Source organism: Dipodomys spectabilis, unplaced genomic scaffold (assembly GCF_019054845.1).
Source record: "Dipodomys spectabilis isolate Male_0828 unplaced genomic scaffold, ASM1905484v1 ptg000023l, whole genome shotgun sequence".
Taxonomy (NCBI): Eukaryota; Metazoa; Chordata; class Mammalia; order Rodentia; family Heteromyidae; genus Dipodomys; species Dipodomys spectabilis.
In genome coordinates this window covers 6,996,624-7,020,995 of record NW_024870700.1, presented here as the reverse complement: position 1 = coordinate 7,020,995, position 24,372 = coordinate 6,996,624, and the positions used below count along the sequence as shown (strand labels likewise).

The following is a 24,372-nucleotide window of genomic DNA, read 5'->3' as shown; positions in this document are numbered from 1 at the left end:
GCCCCACCACTGACAAAAAAAAAAAAAAAGCTAAGAATAGCACCCAGGCCCTGAATTCAAGCCTCAGGGCCAGCACGAAATTAATTAACCAACTGGTTCTTCCATAAAAATTAAAAAGGTGGGAGATATTCTATAAAAATCTTTCCTATTTCATCAAGATAACAATATATGAGTACTTGAAATGTTTCATTACATACTTCTACCTGGCTGGAAGAAAACTGAAAGGCTCATTTTAGAAACTGAGTATCTGTGACTATATTGAACAGAGGCTGCCTTGATAGGGAATTTAATGTAGATGAATTAAACTAGTAAGAGTAATGTCTCAAGTACTATTTTCATATAGGGAATTTCTTGATAGACTACTTTGGTTACTACATTTGTTGAAACTTAACCTATTATATCCTTTAGCCAAATCTCCAGCTAGTAACTATTGGAAAAATATTTTGACAATTAGCCTATTTTTGGCTGCCTCAAATGTTCTATAAAAGGCATTTTTTGACTTAATTTACATGCTTGTTTTCAAAGATAACTATTTTAATATCTACCTGAAATGATGGTATTTTTACTAAAGAATATTATCCGTATGGAATTTGTGTGTTTCCAATGATAATTTTTTATCATCCCGTATACTCTGTATACATCCCAACAAAGGAATGTGTGTATCTAATTACATTTGAAATTTTACTTCAAGGGCTTTTTATTACACAATTTTATTGAAAGAGGTCCTAAATATTATCTATATTTCTTCTAATTTATCTTTCATATCTAGCAAAGTGTAACTTTCCAACCATGTAAATAGCTACAAAAAAAAAAAAAAGAAAGTAATGCTTTCTGGAAAAACTGTAAAGCCAAAATAGATGTCCTTCCAAGGACTAAAGATTTACATTAAAAATACAGGTTTTGAGATAATCAGATCACTTAGGTGTACATAAACTCTATACAAAGATGAGTTTAGTTGCCCACAATATTTGTAGATACTATTGTTATCTTGAGCAAAATAAAGTTTTAAATTATATCTGCCCATAAATACACTGCTTTAATAGGAGGGATGCGTTCCATAAATGCTGAAAACACCCTCTTTAATGACCCTTATTTATACTGAGTTAAAAGAAATCCAGTGCCCTACATTGCAATCCAACATGACACATTTGAAAATCCAGTCTGTAACACAGGGAGAAAAAAAAATGTGTTTACCCTTTTGTAGCCAAAGGCAAGAGCTTGATATATGAGGTCGGCCTATACTTCTTGCTTACGTTTTACCTTTAACTAGACTGGAAAAATCACATGTGCATCTGTTTTTGGTCAATGCATTCAACAGCCACCAATCAGCTGACCCATACTCTCAAATTCAGCTCAGGTTTGCCTTAAGGATATTTGGCATAGTCATTTGTCAAAATAATTGTCTTTTTCCCCACTAGAAAATATTTTCCCTTATTTACATTTTGCTGTTTAGGAGTATTTTTAAACCCCTACATCAATTGCATATGATGGCAAAAAAAAAAATTACATCGCCAACACTGTAAAATACTTAGATTCAAAACAAACAGAATAAAGCCTGCTTTTGGTTTCCGCACTCTTAATGTATTAAATAGTAGCATCCACTCTATTTCATACCTTTCCCCCCCAGATTCTGTATGCGACTTCTCACCACTATCTCTTATTTACACAGGATTCGTACATAATTTTTTATACAAATAAAATAGTAGTCACTAAGTTGATCCCAAATGAGGTTAATTATAAGGACGAAGAAAGGATTGGCACTTCATACCTTACGTAGGTGGAAACCACTGTGCAAACTTTTCACAGTTTTAAGGTCTTAATTTGTGAAAACCATACAAAAATCAAACTAATGTATCTGTCACTTTTAAGAAAATCATTCATTACTTTAAAAGTAATCTACTGTTGATATAGTACCTTCATGTAGAGAGTATGGATTACTTTTAAAGCTAGTAATGTTTATATCAACAGAATCTTGAACACATGAAAAGTATTTAAATAAACAAACAATACTCATGTGTTAAGGAGAACACTTACGGAACTATTGGACCTGCTGACATCCTTTTTTAATTCTAGATATATAATACTAATAACAAAATTTGTAAAAAAAATGTCTATTTACAAGCATAACTCAGACATATGTATTTCTGGCTTAAAAATAATAGCTTTCTGCTTCATGTAATGCTAATTCCATCAGTTAATGAAATAAGTGGGTTTTTTAAAATGAAGTAGTCTTCTTAGGAACTAGCACATCCATGAAAAGTAATGTAAGTGTGAGATTTTACACAACTGTCCAATGCTCCAACCTCTTATGAGATCAGTTCTAATAAACAGTTCTAATAAACTGTTCTAATAAACAGTTCTAGTAAACAGATCACCCCCAAACCAAGAAAAAGTGATCACAGTATGTCTTAAATGAGTTAACCACACACAAATGCAAATGAAAATATTTGCTAGTGAAAGAGAAACCTTCAAATCAGTTACAAACTCTTTGCTTCCTATATTACTTGCTTCTTTGTTCAGTATACTTTCTTGTAGTAAGAGGATCCTTTTAAAATGGAAAGATGTGCCAACTTGCCATCATAAAAACGATCTATGATTCAGTTTAAACATTTTATCCTTCTTGTGAAATCATGGGAAATTTTATATGGAAACACTCCCAGTACATCTTAGATCAGCTAGAGCCATTCTTCCTCTAGAATTATGAAATAGTGGTAAATGAGCACATCAATCAGAGGAAACATTCAAAATACACCTTTCCTCCTAGAACGAAAAGGCAGTAGAACGCTACCCACTGGCCAGCTGTTAGATTATTGCATGTTGTGAATTAACCCATGTGCTTCCTTAAGTGAAATGACACAGAATCCTGTGTGGGAACACGGTGCGACCATTTCCTTTGAACATTACGTGAGGTCACTCACTTCACTACATTGTGGAGAGAGTAGATCCAGCTGGGCTGGTTTGTGAGTTCAGGTGGATCTGAGACTAAGTTGATTTGGCATCAAGGTACAATTCATGGCATCACAGCCACAGGATATATGCATTGCGTGATAGGCAGAGACATTTACAACCCAGAACATAGGAGTGGGGCAGACTCGAGTGACATCACTAGACCAGCGGCATCAACCGACTCAAACAGACACCCTCCATCCCACGTCTCTCCCCAGCATGCAAGCCTTCCCTCACCCTCACCTGCATCGGGGAAAAGAGCAGCTGCCCCTCTGTGCAAGAAGACTTGGGTTTACTCAAGTGACCAGCAAAGAAAAAAACCAAGGAAGAGAATTTAAAAAAAAAAAAAAAACAAGAGAAAAAAACTAAAGGAAGGGAACACAAAAACTAGATTAAGTACATGTCACTAAACTGACATTTACATGATGGGAATAGCACTGAAGGGGAAATGAAGTTGTATTTTCCATACAAGAAATGAAGAAAGAAGAAGGTAGGGAGGAACGAAAGGAGAGAAGAACTAAATAATCCCAGATGAAATCTTCCCTTAACTCTGATTTTCCTCTGCAAGCAGCCAACTGTGGGAATCGTGACATTCTTTCACAAAACCACAATAAAAGAGCACAAAGGGACGGCAATACCTCATTTCAGGTCTCTTCTCATTTACTCATGTAACTTAGCTTTTTTACTTACAGGCATTTGTCACGGCAAAACTGTTGGCTGTCTCGATGTTGTCCACGTGAGGTACCAAATTAAAAGGAGCTTCTGACGCATTGGGGCTGGTGTTATGAAGAAAAATTGCTAATCGAAAAGCAGTGTATTCCTGATCTGTGTTTCGGATGAAGAGACCACCTATGGCAAACAGAGAGGAACGCATTCAGTGCCCCCTCTCGTCAATGTCTGAAGCACTGTCAAGTCTACTCACAAGCACCGTACAGTAAAGGGGCGATCCCTGGCACATTTTGGGGAGACTAGTCCCTAAGAGGCATGCTCGGTGTTTTGGTTCTGGAGGACAGCCCTGCTTTTCTCCTGGCCCCGATGTGTCATGATCACAGTGACCTCTGAGCACACCGAGCGTGGGTTTTACCTTCTGTCACTTGTCCACCCCAGGATTCCCAACATGGTCACACCGGGAGCTCTGGGGTTCTCTCTCTTTCAGAAGAGCAGGCAGATGCACACGGGGGGGAGGGGTTGTACATGGAAACACAGGGCTGGAGGAATGCAGGGGCATCCTGGCCAAGAGCCAGGGCTTTAGAGAGAGAGATGAACTTTGTGGCTCTGCTGCTCGTGGCCCTTCAGTCTCCTGAGCTCGGGGGGCTGGCTGCACCTTCCACGAGAAACGATGCAGCACTGAGGCTGGGCTGGAAGAAATTCAATAGCTGCGTCCCATGAAAAGCCAGGAGAGCAGCAGAGCCAGCAGAGCCCAACAGAGCCCAGGACCCAGGGTGGCTGGGGAGGGGAGGCAGCTAGCCAGGCAAGAGCTGTCGTGAAGAAGGAAACAAAGCCACACGAGAGAGAGGAGAGAGAGAGGGAGAGATCAGAGAGAGAGAGACACAGAGAGAGAGAGACAGAGAGATCAGAGAGATCAGAGAGGCATCGAACTTTGCCATAGGCTAAGCCACAGCCGGGAAAGGCACCCGGTGCGGTGGCAACGGTTAAACAATAACATAAAATAAAAAGCCAGTGTCCTTCTGTACTCGGATGGAGGCGGCTGCGTCCAGCATCAGGTGAATCGTATGAAATACAGACACCCCTCCCCCAGAGGGGACCCCCCACCCCACCCCACCCCACCCCACTCCCTGCAACCCGACTTAACCGAGTCAGATCCAAGGTGGACCCGGGGCTGGGGGCTGGAGGGGGCCGGCTGGGCGGGCGGTCGTCCCGCGGGCACGCCGCCGGCGGAGGCTCGGCCGCGGAGGCTGCCTCCCCGGGCGCGGGGAGGCGGAGGAGGAAGGGCCGCGGCCGGGAGCGAAGCGAGCCCCGGGAGCTCGCCCGCAACTCCGGGAACTCACTTTGGGAGGTCTGCGGGGCCCCGCGGCGCTTACCTATTTGGACGCTGCTTGGAAAGGCTCCCATGACGAGTCCCCAGAATCCAGAAAACAACAAGACAATTTGTCTGCAAATAATCCTCATCTTCCTGCTCTCCTCTCCCTGGCGCGCGCTCTCTCGCTCTCTCTCGCCCGCTCGCTCTCACACTCTTCCTAAAGGGGGCTCGGCCCAGGCATGGGAGACGCTGGCGCTAAAATTAAATAACAACAACAACAATAATAATAGTGATCGCACGGGAGGCAGGAGGAGAGCGCGGGCTGGGCGAGCGCGGCGCTTGCCCTCAGCAGCCCCGGGCGCGCGGCGGCCAGGCTTTTCCCGCAGTCTCCATAGCCCTGGGAGACGGAGTCTCGGTCCGGCTGCAAATGTGGCACATGCAGAAGATGGTGGTGGACGGCGAGTGGCTGCCGGCGGGGACGAGACATGCGCTCTGTCGGTGCCTCGCTCGCCCCTCGCTCGCTTTCCCGCACACACACACACGCACACACGCGCGCACACACGCGCGCGCGCGCACACACACACACACGCACACACACGCACACACACCGGCGCCGCACGCGCGCCCGGATCGCACCCGCCGACACCAACGCCCCCCCCACCCCAAAGCCTGCACCAGCCGGGCGCATGGGCGCCCCCCGCCCCGCGTCCCCTCCCCTGCGTCCCCCCGCCCCGCGTCCCCTCCCCGCGCGCCCCCCGCCCGCGTCCCCTCCCCTGCGCCCCCCGCCCGCGTCCCCTCCCCGCGCGCCCCCCGCCCGCGTCCCCTCCCCGCGCGCCCCCCCGCCCGCGTCCCCTCCCCGCGCGCCCCCCGCCCGCGTCCCCTCCCCTGCGCCCCCCCCACCTCCGCCCGCGCGCCCGACTTCTCCTCCCCCCCCCCCCCCCGGGGTACTCACCCCAGCGCCCCGGACTCACGGACGCTCCGGACTGGGGACAGGGTTTCTCCGGCCCCTGGTCCCTCACTGGGCACCCCCCTCCCCTCCGCCTCTCCTCTTCCGGGGTTCAGCAGGGGGACGGGGCTTCTGGGGATGGGCGCCCCCGAGGGCCCCTTTCTTCGCTTTCCAGGAGTCTCGCTGCTTCTTGGCTGCACTTGGCAGGAAACTGGCCCGCGGGGCCCGGTCTGGAAGCCCGGAGCCGGGGCTGGGGGGGTCAGAGCCTCCCCCTGCCCCCGCTGCCCCGCCGCATCCCGCAGGCTCCCGGGGAGGTGCGGCCGTCCTCGCCCGCGCTCGCCGCCCGGCCCTGGTCTGCCGCCCGGGCTGCGCGCGCGGGGGCCTCGGCTCCGCGCTGGCTGCCGCAGAGCCTCCTCGGCCGCCCCGCAGCCCGGGAACGCGGAGCGCCGGCGCCCGGAACGGATCCGGGGCAGGCACCCAGCCAGCGAGCGGGACAGCCCGGGGCAAAAGGCAGCTCCCGCAAGGTCGAACCGCCCAGGGACCCCGGGGAAAGAATCAGAGAAGTTTAAATATCCTAGGACACAGGGCAAAGAGGAGAAGGTTGGGGTCAACAGCACACAAAGTTAAGGGTGATGAAGAGGAGGGGGAAAGACGGGGAGAGAAAAGCGGGAGGCAGAAGGCAGGCAGGGACAAGAACTTGGTTAAGGGAAGAAGAGTGAGGATGGATCGCTTCTTGCTTCCCAGGCACCCCGCACCCCTTCCTCTGGGCATGGGCCACTACTGGAGCAGGAGGATCAAAGTTCAAGGGCAAATGGAGGACAAGGGTAGTCCTTGCATGAGGAAATGGGAGTGTTTTGCACACCTGTGACTTCTGGCTGGGACGCTGTCATGCACCTTGTCTCCCCCCTCCCCCGGAGGGTGCATGCACTTTATTGGTGATGTTAGTAAGATGTTTGGACTGTGCAGAAGCAAGTGGATAGGAATTAGCCTAGAAAGTTCTGGAGCTAATGTGTTCTCCTCAGAGGCACCTTTAAGAGGATCAGTTCACCTGCAGGTCATGGATAGAGGTTGGTCCTCCACCCCTTTAGGAAGGGACTGAAGTAACCATGGTAGTCTGGGACAGGAGTCCTCAAACATTTTAAAGTTTCCTATTCACCAATGGGAGGTTTTAAAACGTGTAGATTTCCCCTCATGCTGAGGGAATATAAGGTTAACTTTTAAGAAGAACGAAGCAACTGTCCACGTTTCTAATGTTTGGGGAGGGGAGAAGAACGGAGTAGTGTGAAATTCTTGTAAAAATCCTACCTGGTAAAGACGTTTTCGGAATATGTATTACCTTTGCTTCTTTCAAGCTGCCTTTCTGAAAAAAGTTGCGGTGTTTAAGTAAAAATTTAAGTTGTAAACTGACGAATTCTAGGCACATGTAATTATGGGGTGCAAAGGGATGTCCTGATTTATGAATGCTATATGGAATGATTAAATCTAGATGATTAAAATATCCATCACCTCTGGTACCATTTGTGTGTGTGTGTGTGTGAGAGAGAGAGAGACAGACAGACAGACAGAGACAGACAGACAAAGAGACAGACAGACAAACACAGACAGACAGAGAGCTAGCTATGTGTGTCTGTGTGCTAGACATCTCCTGGTGATTTTGGATTGACAAGAATATAGAGCAAAGCGAGCCCTGTACACTGGCGATGGGAATATGAATTAGTATAGCTATTATGGAAAAACTCTAGAGAAATTCCACAACTGTAGGAATTGTAGGAATGACACAAGAGTTCCACTTCCACTTATTTACTCCAAAGATTTGAAGCCATCTGTGGAAGTGATTACTGCAGCGCAAAGTTCAGAGCAGGATTTGTCACACGTCTCCTCTGATTATGTAATTCTAATTAACTATAGTTTGTAGATGACGCTTCAAAATTCTTGTTACAAATCTCCGGCTGCTTTTCAATTCTTAAGTTGTGAATGTTGCTTTTTAAAAAATCACATCTTTTGTTATTTATCTATCCACTTTCCTGTTACATTTCACCACAGATTGTGATGACAAAAACAACCTAATTGTGAGTAATTGGATTTCACAAATCATATGCTTGTCATTTTAGCTCAGGAGGTTTCAGTCTTGCATGTCAAGTGGGATTGAAAATGTTTTCCTTTTTATGTTTCTGTCTGGGTGAAAACCAGGGCTGCAAATAATAACATTCTGTTTCTATTATGAGAAGGTAATAAAAATGGGCCACATAAAATTTAAGTTGAATTCAAATTAAATTAAAATTTGAAAACCCACTAAACTGTTAAACTCATCTACTCAAGTAGCTAGTGAAGTCCCGGCTGCTGCCTAGATGTAATTCTTAACTTTCGTTCTTCTCAAAATTGAAAGGCTGGGGCTTTTGTGTATTGTAACATCATCACTGGTATAGCTGTAGTACAAGTTTTATTATATTTTTTATTTTTTGCAGGTTCTAGGGCTTGAACTCAGGGCCTGGGTGCTATCCCAACCTTCTTTTGCTCAAGGCTAGCGCTCAACCACTGGAGCCACAGCTCCACTTCCAGCTGTTTTGGGTGGGATGGGGGTAATTTATTGGAGATGTCTCATGGACTTTCCTGCCCAGGCTGGCTTTGAACTGGGATCCTCAGATCTCAGCCTCCAAAGAGCTAGGATTACAGGTGTGAGCCACCTGTGCCTGGCATATGTTTTATTTTTTATCCAGTGATCACATCTAGAACAATATGACAACAGATAACAGAACTACATATATTTTTAGCATACTAGTCTCTTTTTTAATTTTCATTTTTCATTAACATCCCCATGTACTCTGAGTCTCCCTCTCATACACACATATATTATATATAATAGTTATATTTTGAACATCTACCATGTGTACTGACTCCAAATACTTCCAACAGATTAGTACAACAAAATCTCTGCTATTAGAAGATTACTCATGCTTAGTTTATGAGTGCTCAGGAAGGGCCAGGTTTTGTGCTCAGACCTTACATATCCTATTTGATTTATAGAAAGCTTTTGATACCTTGCCATTAATTAGAAACCTCATTTACAAGTTAAAATTCACACTCAAGGCTGTGTTGTTAGGAAATGAAGCCAAGGAGTAGAAACTGGGTTTTCTGGTGTGAGAGGTTCTGCTGGTATTCTGTGCTGATGAGTTTATGGACAGCCAGAATTCTAGAAGCCAAATAGAAGAGTGGGAAAACATACCGCACTTGGAAAGGTCTGCATAGGTGTGCTCAGTGTCTTATCTAGCCTGGATAAGAGACCTCACCATTCCATGGCTATTATCATAGATATGTTACCCAACTTTTCTAACAGAATATATGTAAATGCTTAGAACAGTTGTGACACAGAGGAAGCAATTCATATTAATAAAGAGTTGTGCTGGGCACTGGTGGCTTATGCCTGTAATCCTAGTTACTTAGGAGGCTGAGATCTGAGGATCCCCGTTTAAAACCAGCCTGGGTATGAAAGTCCATGAGACTCTTACTTCCAATTAACCACCAGAAAACCAGAAGTGGCACTGTGGCTCAAGTGGCAGAGCACCAATCTTGAGCTAAAGAGCTCAGGGACATTGCCCAGGCCCAGAGTTCAAGCCCCACGACCGACCAAAAAAAAAAAAAAGTTGCAAAAATATGATCAAAGCTTAGAAGGAGGTATATACACAGTTGTCTGGGTGCAAAGTATGCTTTCCAACTGTGATTTCCCCGTCTGTGTGTTTTCAGCTAAAAGTGAATTCACAATGATGACTCTTAATTAAATCCAGTGCTACAGGATTCATTTTCATCTCATTCCCTCACAAGACATTTGGCTCCCACTATCAAGCAAAATGCATTTATATATAGCATTAAATGCAACCTTATTCTCTAAGGACAACTGAGTTCTTCATACCATACTTTAGGTTTCAGCTACCCATGATTACAGGAAACCTAGATCTATTATTGTTACTTTTCCAGTTCCTGGAAAACCCTGACTACTCACAGGCATTCAAGATACTATTGCTTTAGATATTTTGTTCTTGGAGATGCCAGTGCATTATTCAGACGGCAGAAACAATTTAATAGATTTAGTTGTGCATGTATTACTAAATTATTTCTTGTAAGGGCCTGTTTTTGCAATGTACAGTTTTTTTTTTCCAGTTGAGCTAATGGTTTCTTTTTTCTGTGGCTGTCACTTCCCTGCAAAAGCACCAATACCCTATCGCCTCACACTGTGTGCTGTGTTACCTTTTTATCTGTCTGTCAGCCTTGCTTGAAATCAGCACACTAATCTTGCCCTATAGCAGTTGCTTGATTAATCTTTTGTCATCTATCTACCTCACACGGTCTCTCCATGCAACTGATTGACATCGTGCGTGACTTTAATGCTGATAAATTATCTCTCTCCCAGGACTACAGAATCCTCATTACACCTGAAAAGATTACTTTTCTTGTTTTATGTTGCTCATTCCTCTGCAGAGTCACCACACTTGGAACAGGTCACTGAGTAGAACTTGCATCCATTCATGCGCTCACCCTGTTCTAGAGCAGATCCTATGGATCTTGCTATCAGGAGGGACTGGAGAAAGGCCTTGCTTAACCATTGAAGGATACAAAGACATATGTGCACAAACACAAAGTTTTCTGGTAATATCTTAATGTGATCTCTCTCACAGCATGTTATATTCAACAGGAGTCTACTCTCCTCCTGGGGTTAGCTCCTCACCTTAGCACCTATTTTTGGACAAAAGTGGTCATGGTGAAATTGATATTTGAACTGGATCACAAAATACTGCCAAGTTTTCATTAGCTAAGGAATAGCTCAGGGAGGTGATAAAGGTGTGTTAGAAGAATAATAAGTAGCCAAAGATAGGAATTAGGGTGGAGATCAGTAACCAATAAAGCTCAAGAGTTTGAACAAACCAGATTCCCAAGAGCTTGGCACAGAGCAGTCATTTTTTTAAAAAGCTACATAAATTCACAAGAGACAAAAAATGGAGATTGAGTTCTATATCTCCCCTCAAACTTTTTAATGGTATTTCTTGCGGAAGTCACAGGCCAGCCTACTTACCTGATTCATAGGCAGTTGGCAAGGAGCTGAAGAAACAATTAACTTCACAAAATACATCTCTTACAAAGCCTAGTGGCACAGTTAGTAAAGGAGAAGTCAGGTAAAAAGCAACATCTCTCTGGGCCTGTGGATAAAGCCTCGCGTCCAAGACCTGTCTAGTATATGGGAGGCTCTGGGCTCCATCCCAAGCCCTACAAAATTAAGGTCTTCCTGGATTATAGCCTGTCCTCTGTAGGTGATGTATTTATATATGAGTACATATATGTAAATATTAGAAATAATATAATTATATAATAACATAAACGTGTATGCACATGGCGTATAATTTGTATATGCATATAGACATATACACAGAGCAACAGCCAAGTGTGAGTTTTGCATCTGTTGCCTTTGTTGTTGTTGTTGTTATTGTAAAGGTGATGTACAGTCACTTGTCATGTAATGAACAGTGTCAGCTCTTCCCCAGTGTTCTTCCAGTTCTTCTCTCCTACCGACCCCATGAGCTGTACAGTGCATTTTCAAATTAATGAGTATCACTACTGCATTTATTCACTCTTGGTCCCACCAGTTCTGTCCTCTCCCTTACCCTCCCCCAAAGGTAAACTTACATACAGACAAATGGTACAGAAAACAATGTGGTCTATTGGGTAAATGCGCAGAACTGGGATTGCTGGGTCATAGGGGAGCTCTACCTGGAGTCTTTTGAGGACCCTCCCTACTGCTTTCCAGAGTGGTGGAACAAGTTTACATTCCCACCAATAGGGTAGTAGCATTCCCTTCTGAACACATCCCCGACAGCATCTGTTATTGTTTGTTTTCTTGATAATGGCAATTCTAACTGGGATGAGGTGGAATCCCAATGTGGTTTTGATTTGCATTTCTTTTATGGCTAGAAATGTTGAACATCTCTTCATGTGACTATTGGCTATTCTTACTTCTTCTGACAAGTCCCTTTTTAAGTCATTAGCCCATATATTTGTTGGGTTGTTGTTCCTTTGCGGGCTTATTTTCGGGGGGGGGTAAGGGGCTAATTTTGTTAGCTCTAAGTATATTTTAGATATGAGGCCCTTGTCTGATGCATAGCTAGTAAAGATTTTCTCCCATTCTGGGGAACTTCTATTTGTCTTGCTACGTTCTTTGTTTTTTTTTTTCCTTTTCTTTTCTTTTTTTTTTGGGGGGGGGTGTCCGGTCGTGGGGCCTGAACTCTGGGCCTGGGTGCTGTCCCTCAACTCTTCAGCTCAAGGCTAGCGCTCTACCACTTGAGCCACAGCGCCACTTCCGGCTTTTTTTTCTTTTTGTTTATGTGGTGCTGGGGAATCAAACCCAGGGCCTCATGCATGCAAGGCAAGAACTCTACCACTGAGCCACATTCCCAGCCCCTCCATTTTTTAAATTGTGAAAATACCGTACAGAGGGGTTACAATTATATGAGCAAGGTAATGAGTACATTTCTTATCAAGCATTGTTGCCTCCTCCTTTGTTTCCCCTTACTGTCCCTTCCCATCTCCCCCCGTCCACCTCCACCCTGGACCAAAGTTGTAAAGTTCATTTTTCAACATGATATCTTGTACATCTCGTTGCAATGGGTCCACCTGTATCCCTATTTAAACAATTGGTTTTTTTCCCTTCCCCTCCCCAAATTATACCAGCATCAAATACAGTGAAACCAGGGGCTATACTGTGGGGGAGGGACAAACAAAGCAACAAAGAAATCATCTTATAAATATGTAAGAAAAAATAGCAAGAAAGAAAAAATATTTGAGTCCTTATCTTGGGGTTCATTTCACCTAACATGAACTTATCTGACTGTTTCTGCTTGTCTCAGACATATACTAGTTATTGCAAATAAGGGAAGCCATGGGACCTATTTCTCCAAATGGATCAAAGACCTCGGAGTCAAAGCAGACATCCTGAAAACATTACAGAATGGAATAGGAGAAACCCTAGGGCTCCTTGGCAGGGGCCAAAATTTTCTTAATAGAGACCCAGAAACAGAAACACAACAAATCAAAGAAAGGTTGGACAAATGGGACTGTATGAAGTTTCAGAGCTTCTGCATGGCAAAGGACATAGCTAGCAAGATCAATAGAAAGCCCATGGATTGGGAGAAGATCTTCACTAGCCATACAACAGACAAGGGTCTCATATCTAAAATATACTTGGAACTCAAAAAATTAAATCCCCCAACAACAAATCCTCACAGAAACAACTGCCCAGTAAATAAGTGGGCTAAAGACTTACAGAGAAACTACTCTGAAGAGGAAAGAAGGATGGCCAATAGACACATGAAGAAATGCTCAAACTCCCTAGCCATAAAAGAAATGCAAATCAAAACAACACTGAGATACGACCTCACCCCAGTTAGAATGTCTATAATCAAGAACTCTAATAACAACAGATCCTGGAGGGGTTGTGGACAGAAGGGAACCTTACTACATTGTTGGTGGGAATGTAAACTTGTTCAACCACTTTGGAAAGCAGTATGGAGGTTCCTCAAAAGACTCCACATAGAGCTCCCCTATGACCCAGCAATCCCACTTTTGGGCATTTACTCAAATGATCACAAACAAGACCACACTAAAGCTACCAGCACAACTATGTTTATTGCAGCATTATTTACCATAGCTAAGATATGGAACCAACCCAGATGCCCCTCAGTAGATGAATGGATCAAGAAAATATGGTATATATACACAATGGAATTCTACGCCTCCATCAGAAAGAATGACATTGCCACATTTGTGAGGAAATGGAAAGACTAGGAAAAAATTATATTAAGTGAAGTAAGCCAGGCCCAAAAAAAACATAGGTCTTGCTATGTTCTTTGCCATGTGGAAATTCTTCAGTTTGATGCAATCCCATTTTCCAGTCTCTCTTTGATTTGTTGTGATCTTTGCTTAGGAACTTTTGACCTGTGCCTAGGTGTCCTAGTGTTTCCCCTACCTCTTCCTGTGATAGCGTATCTGGACTTACATTGAGGTCTTTGATCCATTCAGAATTGATTCTGGTGACATTGGTTGATTCATGGTAATATATAAGTATTTAGCTTCAGTACAGCCAATTTTGCCAGCACCATTTGTTGAAGAGACTCTCTTTCTTCCAACCTGTGTTTTGGCTCCTTTACAACATATTAGGTGGCTAGAGGTCTGTGGATTCATTTCTGGGTCTTCTCTTCTTCTTAATTCATCCTACTCTTGTGCCAGGACCATGCTGTTTTTATTACTATGGCTTTGTAATAGTTTGAAGTTTGGTATTGATATTCCTCCAATGCTTTTCTTCTTGTGGATTGGTTTTGTTATTCTGGGTCTTTTATTATCCCATATGAATTTTTGGATTGCCTTCTCTATGTCATCGAAAAATGTTCCTAGTGTTTTGATGGGTATTGTATTGAATTTGTAAAGAGCTTCCAGCAATATTGCCATTTTCATGATGGTAATTCTTCCAATCCAGGATCATGGAAGGTTTTTCCATTTCCCTAAACAGCAGTTGTCTGTTTTTGGCTCTAATTTAAGTTATAGCTTAACAACATTAAGATAATAAACACATAAATTTGTCTTTTTGAAGAAAATATAGTAATGCATGAGTTAAAATACAAATGCTTTGTAGTAATGTTAGGTCAATATGTATTTCACTTTAATAGCTCCTTAGTTGAGGTTAAAATATCAAAAAAAGGAAAATGAAAATAAACACTAGTCATGTGACCTTTGTGATTGATCTACACTGCTGTTACTCCTCCACCCCCAGTATCCGGTATGAATCAAATACATCGTAGTGTTTTGGGTTTAAGTACTATCCTGAGCCTTCCTTACTCTCTTTTCTGATTCATTCCTCCTCCTCCTCCTCCCCCTCCCCCTCCGCCCCCTCCTCCTCCACCTCCCCCTTCCCTCCTCCTCCTTCTCCTCCTCCTCCTTCTCCTCATCCTCCTCCTCCTCCTCCTCTCCCTTCTCCTCCTCTTTTTTTCTTTTTTAACACGTAAGAAGATTGAGACAAAGCCTATCCTGCTGCTTTGTGAAAATATCCTTGGCAGTAACTGACTATATTTTGCATAGAATTTTTAACAAAAATAACAAGGAGCTATAACATCTTCACTTTCAAAGTGTTTATGGCCCACAAAACTCTCTGTTTTCCCCATAGATTGTTTTCCAAGTTTACTTCCAAGAAGCCATTAATGAAAATTTAGTAACTACTGTCTTCAGATATTTAAAGTTTAGTAACTATCATCTTCAGATATGTCATTCAAATCTGATTAGCATTTCAATATATACATTTTATTTTAGATGAATACTGAACATGAGATTGGAAAGAAAGTAGGAGATGGCAGGAATTTCTACATATAAAACTAAAAACCAGGTGTCTATCACAGATCACATTGTGGCTGTTTGGGGGAAGTTGAGATCATAGTAGTTATTGAACACATTTATCCTAAGCAACACTATTGAACTTAGTATTTGTTGTTGTTACTATGGTGACGGTGGTGGTACTGTCTGTATGAGGAATTTAAAATCATCACAATATCTGGTGGACATAAATTTTGTAAAAATTAGCAGGTTTTTATCTGATCTGTATAAATGCAACATCAACTTTCTCCTACTTTTATGTTTTTCATTAAAGGATTAATAATACATGTTTGCTTATTTTTTTTTACTGTTCATGACAGAGAACTAGAATCCTCATAGGCATTGATTGGTACAGATACACACAAATGCATAAACATTACTTGAGACCCTTTCATAGGCTACAACTAAGTGAAGATACAATATACCCGAGGGACATAGAAACATGTACGTGAAAAGGGAGAATGCTTTCATAGCAAGAGTAAAGGTTTACGAATTGGAGGAACAAAGTGCAGCTTGCATGGCAATTGCAGGAAATAGAATTTACAAAACCAAGCATGCCAATGTGCTTCTAGGAAAACATAAAAGGATGCAGTTTGTCTTGGTTGGAGATAGAAACTATACAAAGTAAGTGAAATCTATTGCAACATGGAGAAGGGCATAAATCATAGAGATATCTGAATGTCAGAGAGGTTATACAGATGCACTGAAGAGCAGTTATAGGTCTTCCCATGGCAGCCTTTATGTGCAGGCATAGCTGGTTTATTTTTGATGCACAGAGTAACGAAGAACTTGGTTGAAATAGAGTAGAGGCAAAGATGCAAGACATCGGTGTATTCCCAATTTATGAAGGGCTTTAACTACGGAAAGATGACAGAGGAATCCAGGTACCAGTGGCTCATACCTGGAACCGAGCTACTCAGGAGGCCGAGATCTGAGGATTGTGAATCAAAGCCAATGGCAGGCTGGAATGTTGAGACCCTTAACTCCAGTTAACCACCAGAAAATCAGAAATGGCGCTGTGACTGAAAGTGGTAAGGAGAACTAGCCTTCAGTGAGAAAAGCTTAGGGACAGCACCCAGGCACTGAGTTTCAAGCCTCATGACTGCCAAAAACCAAACAAAAATGACAGAGGTATGCAAGCTTTAATTGCAACCTTTTGAAATAACATTTACTGATATTGCAAATTATCTGTGTACAATCATCTTTATATATTAATATATCTGAACATAAAACCATGTAAATATGTAAATTAGCACTTTAGAAATAAAATATTTGTGTATTCTATTTTGACAATAATAAAATATGATTTTCTCTAAAATATTCTTTCCCTGTTAATAGGTCTGTCAACCTATCCTTTATAATTGTGTATGTTTTTATGTGTTTATATTTTGTGGGAGCAATGTGATAAAACCCACTTCACTAGTTTTTTTTCTGCCCCTAATATTTCATGATATTAGAAGATCTGGTCATAATTTCAGTTCATTTTAGTTCAGGTTCTAATGGCTATCAAAGCTGACCCATTCACCATAATATAGATAGCATAATAAAGTATTCTTAATATGTGTGCATGTTAGTTAAGGAAATAAACACTAAATAATTATTGTCTCCAAAGCTTAAAACTGGTTTAACGATTTTACCAACCTAGGTTAAGTGCATCTCAATTGTCCCCTTTTTCTTGACAATATATTTCAGTATAAGATCCCCCTTGTTTCTTCATAGAGAAAAGGACCTAACTATGTTAAAGTTCTCAAGTCTCCCACCAGTGTGCACCATTGTGCTGTGCTTCGGTGGCCCTGTCCTTGGGAATGAACGTTTCAAGGAAAATGTAACTGGTTATTTTTGTCTTTAGAATGTTGTGTAGTTTCTCACTCTAGTGTACAAATGTTGCCAATGATGACATCATTCTTAGTGTTGATATTTAATCTGTTTTCTAATCATGTCAACAGTGGTACGTTTCACCATATTTTGTCTATTTTAATTGCACAGTGTTTTAAAAGAGTTAAAGCGGTGCTTTCTTGTGTTTGGGGAGGTAAAAAGACTTATTACTGTGACATCAAATGTGATCTATGTTAGATTTTAATGCCTGTGTTAGCATAACTAGCAGTAGTATACAAAACACTGCTGTATAAAAATGATTTAACGTAATTAACTAAGTGACGGGAGTCCACGGGGTTGATGCCGGGCCCTTCCATCTTAAAATCTGACATCTTTACGTGAATATGATGATCAGTTTGCTGAGCGGTTTAAGTCCCACAGTGACCAAAGCACAACCACTGGGGAGATAAATGCTTTTCAATTATTCAAGGATTCAGTGGAGACTCTGCAGGGCAGAGGACAATTAAGAAACAGATAAATCCAAGGCACACAATAAAGAACACTAGACATCAAGGAGAAAAATGACAGGGTGTCAGTAAAAGCTTTGTGCTGAAATCGTCTCAATTTTACTCCAACCTGGTTATCTACTCTCACTTAGAAAATGACCCCTGCTCATTGCTACTTGCCAACTTGGGGTAGCAGAGTTCAGATAAGTGTTCACTACTACTATCGATTCCTTGATAATGGTATCTAAAGTAAATTCTCGAAACCAATGAAGCCCCAATGATACCCAAGCAGGGATAGAGTGGAAAAGATATTTGGTTTCTGCAGATTGAAATGGTGATGTGATAAATATTTGTTCCTCAAACGTTAAACGCATTTTTGTCTTGGTCCTATATTATTCTCATAGAGAAAAATGTCTCCTCCTTGCATTTATTTCCCAGCCTTTCCTTATGTTTGTGTAACCCCAATCACTGTGATCCTGTCATTTGAAAATATTGTGAGGTATTTTGAATCCTAATGAGTCTCCTTGAGGCTGGTATTACTTACACCTCCTGAACATGAATAGAACCCTACAGAGAGCAAGGTAGCAGCACAGCTGGAACCACAGCACACAGATCCCACCCTGCACAGCTGACCATAGACCCTATTTCTCTCGATTGTTCAGAACTGTTGGGTCTCTTGACTTATATGAATGCGGTCGGTTTCTGGCTAATGAAATGTTTTGGGAAACTCTTTTTTCCTAAGAAATTAAAAAAAAAAATGGTATGTGATCAATCATCTCACATCCATCCCAAATACTTTATCTGTTTTTTTTGCATTGTTCTTCTCTCATGAATGCTAAGAAACGCAATTACATGAAGAAGCTAAGGGAAATTAAATAGCCACAATGCAAAGAGGATTTATGACAATATATACATACAATATTTTGAGAACTAAGTTTGGAGAGCTGTCCCTGTAGGGGAAACAGTTCAAAATGTACATCTGAAGTCTAGAATTAGATGACTGCTTATGTTTCTAAAACCTAACACAGATGGGGTGAATTTGATTGAAGTACATGATATACAGGTTTTAAAGAGTGCAATGAACCTCCTTTTGTACAACAAACCTAAGCCAATAAAATTTTTAACTCATAAAAATAAAATAGCTAACTGAGATGACTCTCAGAGCAGCTAAGTTTTAGTCAGTGGAAGCTGTACCTTCTGATTCCTGTGTATATTGGACCCTTTATTTGAGGATATTTCTTTTAGGACACTGACCTACTAAAGGGTTCTATAAACAAAAATGAACGGAGTGACTTCTGTTCACCTATAAATATCACTGTCAATAATCACCATTGGCATAGCCAGATAATTGCCTGTGCTGCAACCCTTCAGATTATGTACTGGTTCTATTCTTTGAACACTGATAACTAAGACATGCACATTTTTCAAATTCCAACACTTACTCATTTTTTTTGATAATTTCTAGTGTAAATGCTATTGATCTTACTTATTGTGGCCTGATATCAATTTACAAAACTTGTATAATGCACCAGGGATCTGATTTTTGGAAACATTTCTCTTCTTGAGCAAAATATAATAAGCCTCAATCTAGAGAAGAATCACACGCTCCCACTCCTTGATTTAAGAAATGCCATTTTAGTCTATTCTTAAAAAATAAAAATGCTGCCGAAGTTGACATTTCATCCTAAATGTTCTTCTGTCAAAGCATAATGCACTATCCTTCATTAACAAGAACACAACCTTAAAGGAGTTTATTTGTGACTGTCTTTTCATAAAGACTATAATGTTAGAATGATTATTGTTAATACTCCCAATTTTTCTCTACCAGTATATTATTAATAACTTTTGTATTCTTTATATCCTTTTCAGCATGGAGACTAAAAATAGATTTATTCTGGTCCTTATAGAATCATTTGAAAGAAGCTCAAAGACTTTATAGTCTGTCTCCCTCAAAGCATGACTACTTTATAAAGGTGAGAGGAGGCGAAGTAGGACATTTAAATTATAGCACAATATTATAAGCAGTAGATAATGAGAAGGAGAAGCTGATTGTTAAATAAATTATGCTTGTATAGAATGTCAGGCTTATTTTCTTTGAGTTCAAGCTCAGCATGGTTTCCTAATATTTTTTTAAGGCTACATGGTTATTTTAAGGGCTCAATATTTTATATTTGTGAAATAAAACTAGGACATTTTATAGAGCCAGGTAAAAACTGCAAGTGAAGACTAACCATTTTGCTTGTTTTGAGGAATAAGAAAGATGTTCTGAGTTGATACAGTGTTAAAATAATATCCCTGACAATTTAAACCATTACTTAGAAAACCTAGTGAAGCTTTGTTAAAATTGTTCTATGCATTGAAAAGAAGGATATATTGTACAGCATATTTGCAGATTAATGTGATCTTGCAAATGAATGTTCTGACAGATGCTTACATGAAACGTTACTGCATTTATTCCATTAACTGTGTAATGTCTGTAAAATAGAAGAAAACATTTAAAAAGCTGTCAAGAGAGTGCAAAGGATACGAGTTGGGAGAAAAAAAGGAACTTTTCAAAACTAAGCTAAAGTCCTTTTAGATAAGTGTACAACTAAAAGAACTTAAGTGCATTAGGTTTGGGTGTGTGTGTGTGTGTGTGTGTGTGTGTGTGTGTGTATGAGAGAGAGACTGCATGTGCATCTGCATTAACACGTTTGTTCAATATTGAGACTTATCATTAGAGAAATGTAGTTCTAGAAGGTATTAAGCAAGGTCCCCATGTAACCACCTTTACACTTTCAAGAGAAATCACTGACTTTACCAGTAAAGAAAACAAACAAACACGCTAAAGTGGCGGTGAGAATGGGTATGACAAGATCAGCTGCAAAGCCATTACATTTGTTGCAGGAGAGAAAATGATTAGGAGAGATGAGTGCTGCTGGCAGATATCTAGCAGACAAAACTATCTGGTGACTGAACTGGATGTAACGACTGTTCTCAAGGTATCCTGGTGACTCCTGTGCTAGGATCGTCCAGCTGGATGAGTGACTCATGGCCAAACACTGACATCATTGAGATCGGAAGCATCTAGGCTTCACTGTTAAGACTGGTGCTACTATTCCCTGGGTCTGTTGATTGCTTCAGTGTAAAAAACGGATGGTAGACTAGTCCTGATAAGTGTCAGACTTTAGGGAATAGATTTTGTGTACTGCCTTTATTCCTGGCTTATCTATGTGTCATTTTCCCTCAGATATCTTAAATGGACATTATATCCTCCTAAATGGTTGGTACTCTCATAAGCTATCTTATTTATTTCTTGGAATAATATGAAGCATACCATAGATAGTGGAAACAAGTTAAAATAGTAATATTTAATTAATTCATTGCTTTATTTCCAAGAAACTAAATAAAACATAAGACAGAATATTTGTTAGAATATTAAATATACAAATAGATAAAGAGGTAACCAAAATACTAATGCCACCATTGGTAATGCCCCCCCCACTTCTTTGAGATGAAAATTAGCAGTAAATACCAGCTCTTCCAACTAGATTGCTATCACCACATCATCAAGCAGTTCCCACAATACTTGAAGAGTCAGCGAGCACTCACCATACACCACAAACTTAACAACCTGTGACCTTATGGCATGGGGTAATATGGATGACGCACATAGAAAAGTTTTGAGAAACACTAAGTACAGAATGATAGTAATCCATCATCTGTAATCACCACTGTGTTTGCTTCTTCTCATCACGATGTATACGATAAAAGGAGCACGGGTGGCTAGAACCTATATTGCTCATGTCATTAAGGATCAGAGAAATGCATATTCAAACCTGAGTGAAATATTACCTTATACTCATTCAGGTGACTATGATCCAAAGACTTAAGATGAGTACGGAGGGAGAGTGGAGGTAAAGAACTGGTACACGTTGTTGGAGGAAAACGTTAGTAGGCTCAGTAATTATGGAAAACAACATGGAATATGCTCAATCTTTTTTTTTTGAAGGTACTATTATATGAGCCATAAAGTCTTTTGGGTATATACTGAGAGAAAATTAAATGAACACCTCTTATAGATGCCCCAACTTCATGTTTATCGCAATCTTTCTGACAATAACTAACATGAAAAGAACATCAGGGTTTATTGAAAGATAAAGGCATAAAGAAACTGTGGTATGTGTGTTTGGATGAATACAATATATATGAACATTATCTGACTTGGAATATACTGCCATGTATGATCTGAGGACATTATACTAAGTGAAATAAGCCAAAGTCTGGAATAAAGAAATCTGACCTCACTTATATATGAAATCTCAATAAAGATTAAGTGAATAGAGTAAAATGCTAGTTACTAAAGTCTGGAGGGGGAGCAAGTAGAAAAATGACAAAGTGTACCAATTCATGATAAAGTAGGATTAGTAAGTCTCAAGGAATATGCCAGAAGCACCTTATTTAATAATATTGTATCTTAAAGTGGAAGTTTGCTGAGAGATTAGATTTTTGGTGCTTCACTGCACACACAGAAACAGTAATTACAGAAATGAGGAATATGTTAATTTGTTGTCTGTAGTAACCATGTTGTGCAAGTTAAATATAAGGAAACAAATTACAAATACACTGTGGTAGTCTCACTTGCATTGTTTTCTGTTTTGGAAGCCACATTTTAAGAAAGACACACAATCTAAGTGCATTCAGAAGTTAGCAAATGAGATGTAGGACAAATGCAGACCAAGAGAGGTGTTGGCTAGAAAAATGGCATCTCTTCAAAACAAGAAGCAAGTATGTAAGGTGCATTGTCATACTAGGTTACTGAATAACTTCTTTCATGGTCTATATGCCAAATCCTTCAATTAGATGGTTTTCACTGAATATAGAAATGTTCACCCTTGCTTTCATAACCATCCAAAGAGAAAGTATCCTTCCTTGAGCAGTGTTAGTCCTTCAGTATTTTGATATATTTAAAGATAGGTTAGATGATTACTTTCAAGAAGAGTTACATAGAATTTAAATACTGAAGGTTCCTATATTATTAAATTTTGATTTCCAATGCTAGATTTATTATTATTATCATTAAACTTTCCCTGTCTGAGCTATCCTTTTCTTCTTCCTCCTCCTCTACCCCACCCCCCTCCTCCTTCCCCACTTCCTTCTCCTCCTCCTCCTCCTCCTCCTCCTCCTCCTCCTCCTCCTTCTCCTCCTCCTCCTTTTTTTCACAATACTGAGGTTAAACTTTACCAGTTGAGCCAGGTGCCAGTGGCTCACACCTGTAATCCTAGCTACTCAGGAGGCTGAGATATGAGGATCACAGTTCAAAGCCAGCTTGGGCAGGAAAGTCTCTGAGTCTCTTGTCTCAAATTAACCACTAGAAAACTGGAAGTGGTATTGTGGCGCAAACTGGTAGAGCACCAGCCTTGAGTGAAAAAGCTCAGGGACAGTGCCCAGGCCCTGAGTTGAAGCCCATGACTGACAAAAACAAAACAAAACAAAACAAAAAGAGCAACCAAAAAACCAGTTGAGTTATACTCCCAGAGATAATTCCAGTATTTTGAAGCCAACAAATATACCCATAATTAAAATGCATACCTATTTACAATACATTTTGGTGCCAGGTATATGTATAAATCTGTGCATTCATTAAAAACCATTCGAAAATGAACTAAGTTGAAGTATTAATTGCTAAGTTAAATCACAGGAGCCAAATTAGCACTGAATTTCTCATTCAACTTGAAAAGTTCTATTTTTTACTAAGGTCCCTTCATTTAGATTATTAAACTACTTCTAAAGTAAGGATCAAATTTGTCACGCAATTTGAAATTCTTTCTTCAATATACTTGTTCATAAAATTGATGGGGGAACTTGCTTGATTAGTCTTTCATTTATCAAACATTTTAAAACAAAGTGATTTAATGAACTCAGCAGTTTATAAACTGATATAGAATTAAATTAATGGTTATAATGTCAAGTTTGTATTTTTCTCTTTAATGAGCTTAAATGAGGGCAGTAATGATAGCATCTTAGTTATTTCAGCGTCGAAGATTTGAGAATACTAAGTACAATGTGAGAGGTGATCTTAATGGTTGAGGCCAAATGAACAACTAGGATTGACTCATTTATATATTCATTTGCATATATGACTGTGAGAAACTTAACTTTTTGTTAATCATTCCACAATTGTCACAAGGTAATTGTAAATTACCTTGGAATATTCTTAAGTCATTCTAATACCTTGCTCCCATTATAATTGTTTTACTTTACAAATATTAGCCTAATTTAATTAGTTGAGAAATATAATTATTAATGGTTTTGTACTGGTCATATTATGGCACCTTTCTAGTAGCATATATTTAAGGCAGTATAACAGAGCCTGATTTTAATAAAAGCATATGATTGAATTAATATGAGAATAATAAATAAATAGAAGAATCATTTGGTTGTTTCAGTAAGTCAACCAAAATATTTATTAGAAGCCTAATAAAATCAGTTCTTAGAATACTACAATTCATTTCCTGACAGTTCTTTTCCAATGTGAAAATGTGTTCAAGAAACTTCACTATATGAATTATGGAAGATCAACATCATCCATATCATCAGCGTAATATAGATGAGACCAATTAATCATGTACACAGCTACCCTTTTATAAACAGCTTCTCTGGGGGTAAATACTGGCAACTGTAAGACAAGAACTTGAAACATAGATTGTATAGAGAATGAAAACATATTACATCTCTATTACATGCATAAATAACACAAGAACATCTAAAATACATATATTAAAATGCTTTGTTTC

At 40.5% G+C, this 24,372-nt stretch overlaps 1 protein-coding gene across 3 annotated transcripts in view; it reads right to left on the bottom strand.

The window, feature by feature from the left end:
• Positions 1-5,182, bottom strand: part of Gria4 (glutamate ionotropic receptor AMPA type subunit 4) — a 268,341-nt gene extending 263,159 nt beyond the window's left edge. For 2 of the 3 annotated variants that reach the window (XM_042674861.1, XM_042674863.1), the window contains exons 1-2: positions 4,989-5,115; positions 3,637-3,795 (exon numbers count right to left, since the gene is read on the bottom strand). In XM_042674861.1, coding sequence (XP_042530795.1) covers positions 3,637-3,795; positions 4,989-5,076 — 247 coding nt within the window. In that variant the 5' untranslated portion in view covers positions 5,077-5,115. Of the gene's footprint in view, positions 1-3,636; positions 3,796-4,988 lie in introns of all 3 variants that reach the window. The other variant, XM_042674862.1, reaches the window with a different exon arrangement.
• Positions 5,183-24,372: the final 19,190 nt, after the last annotated feature.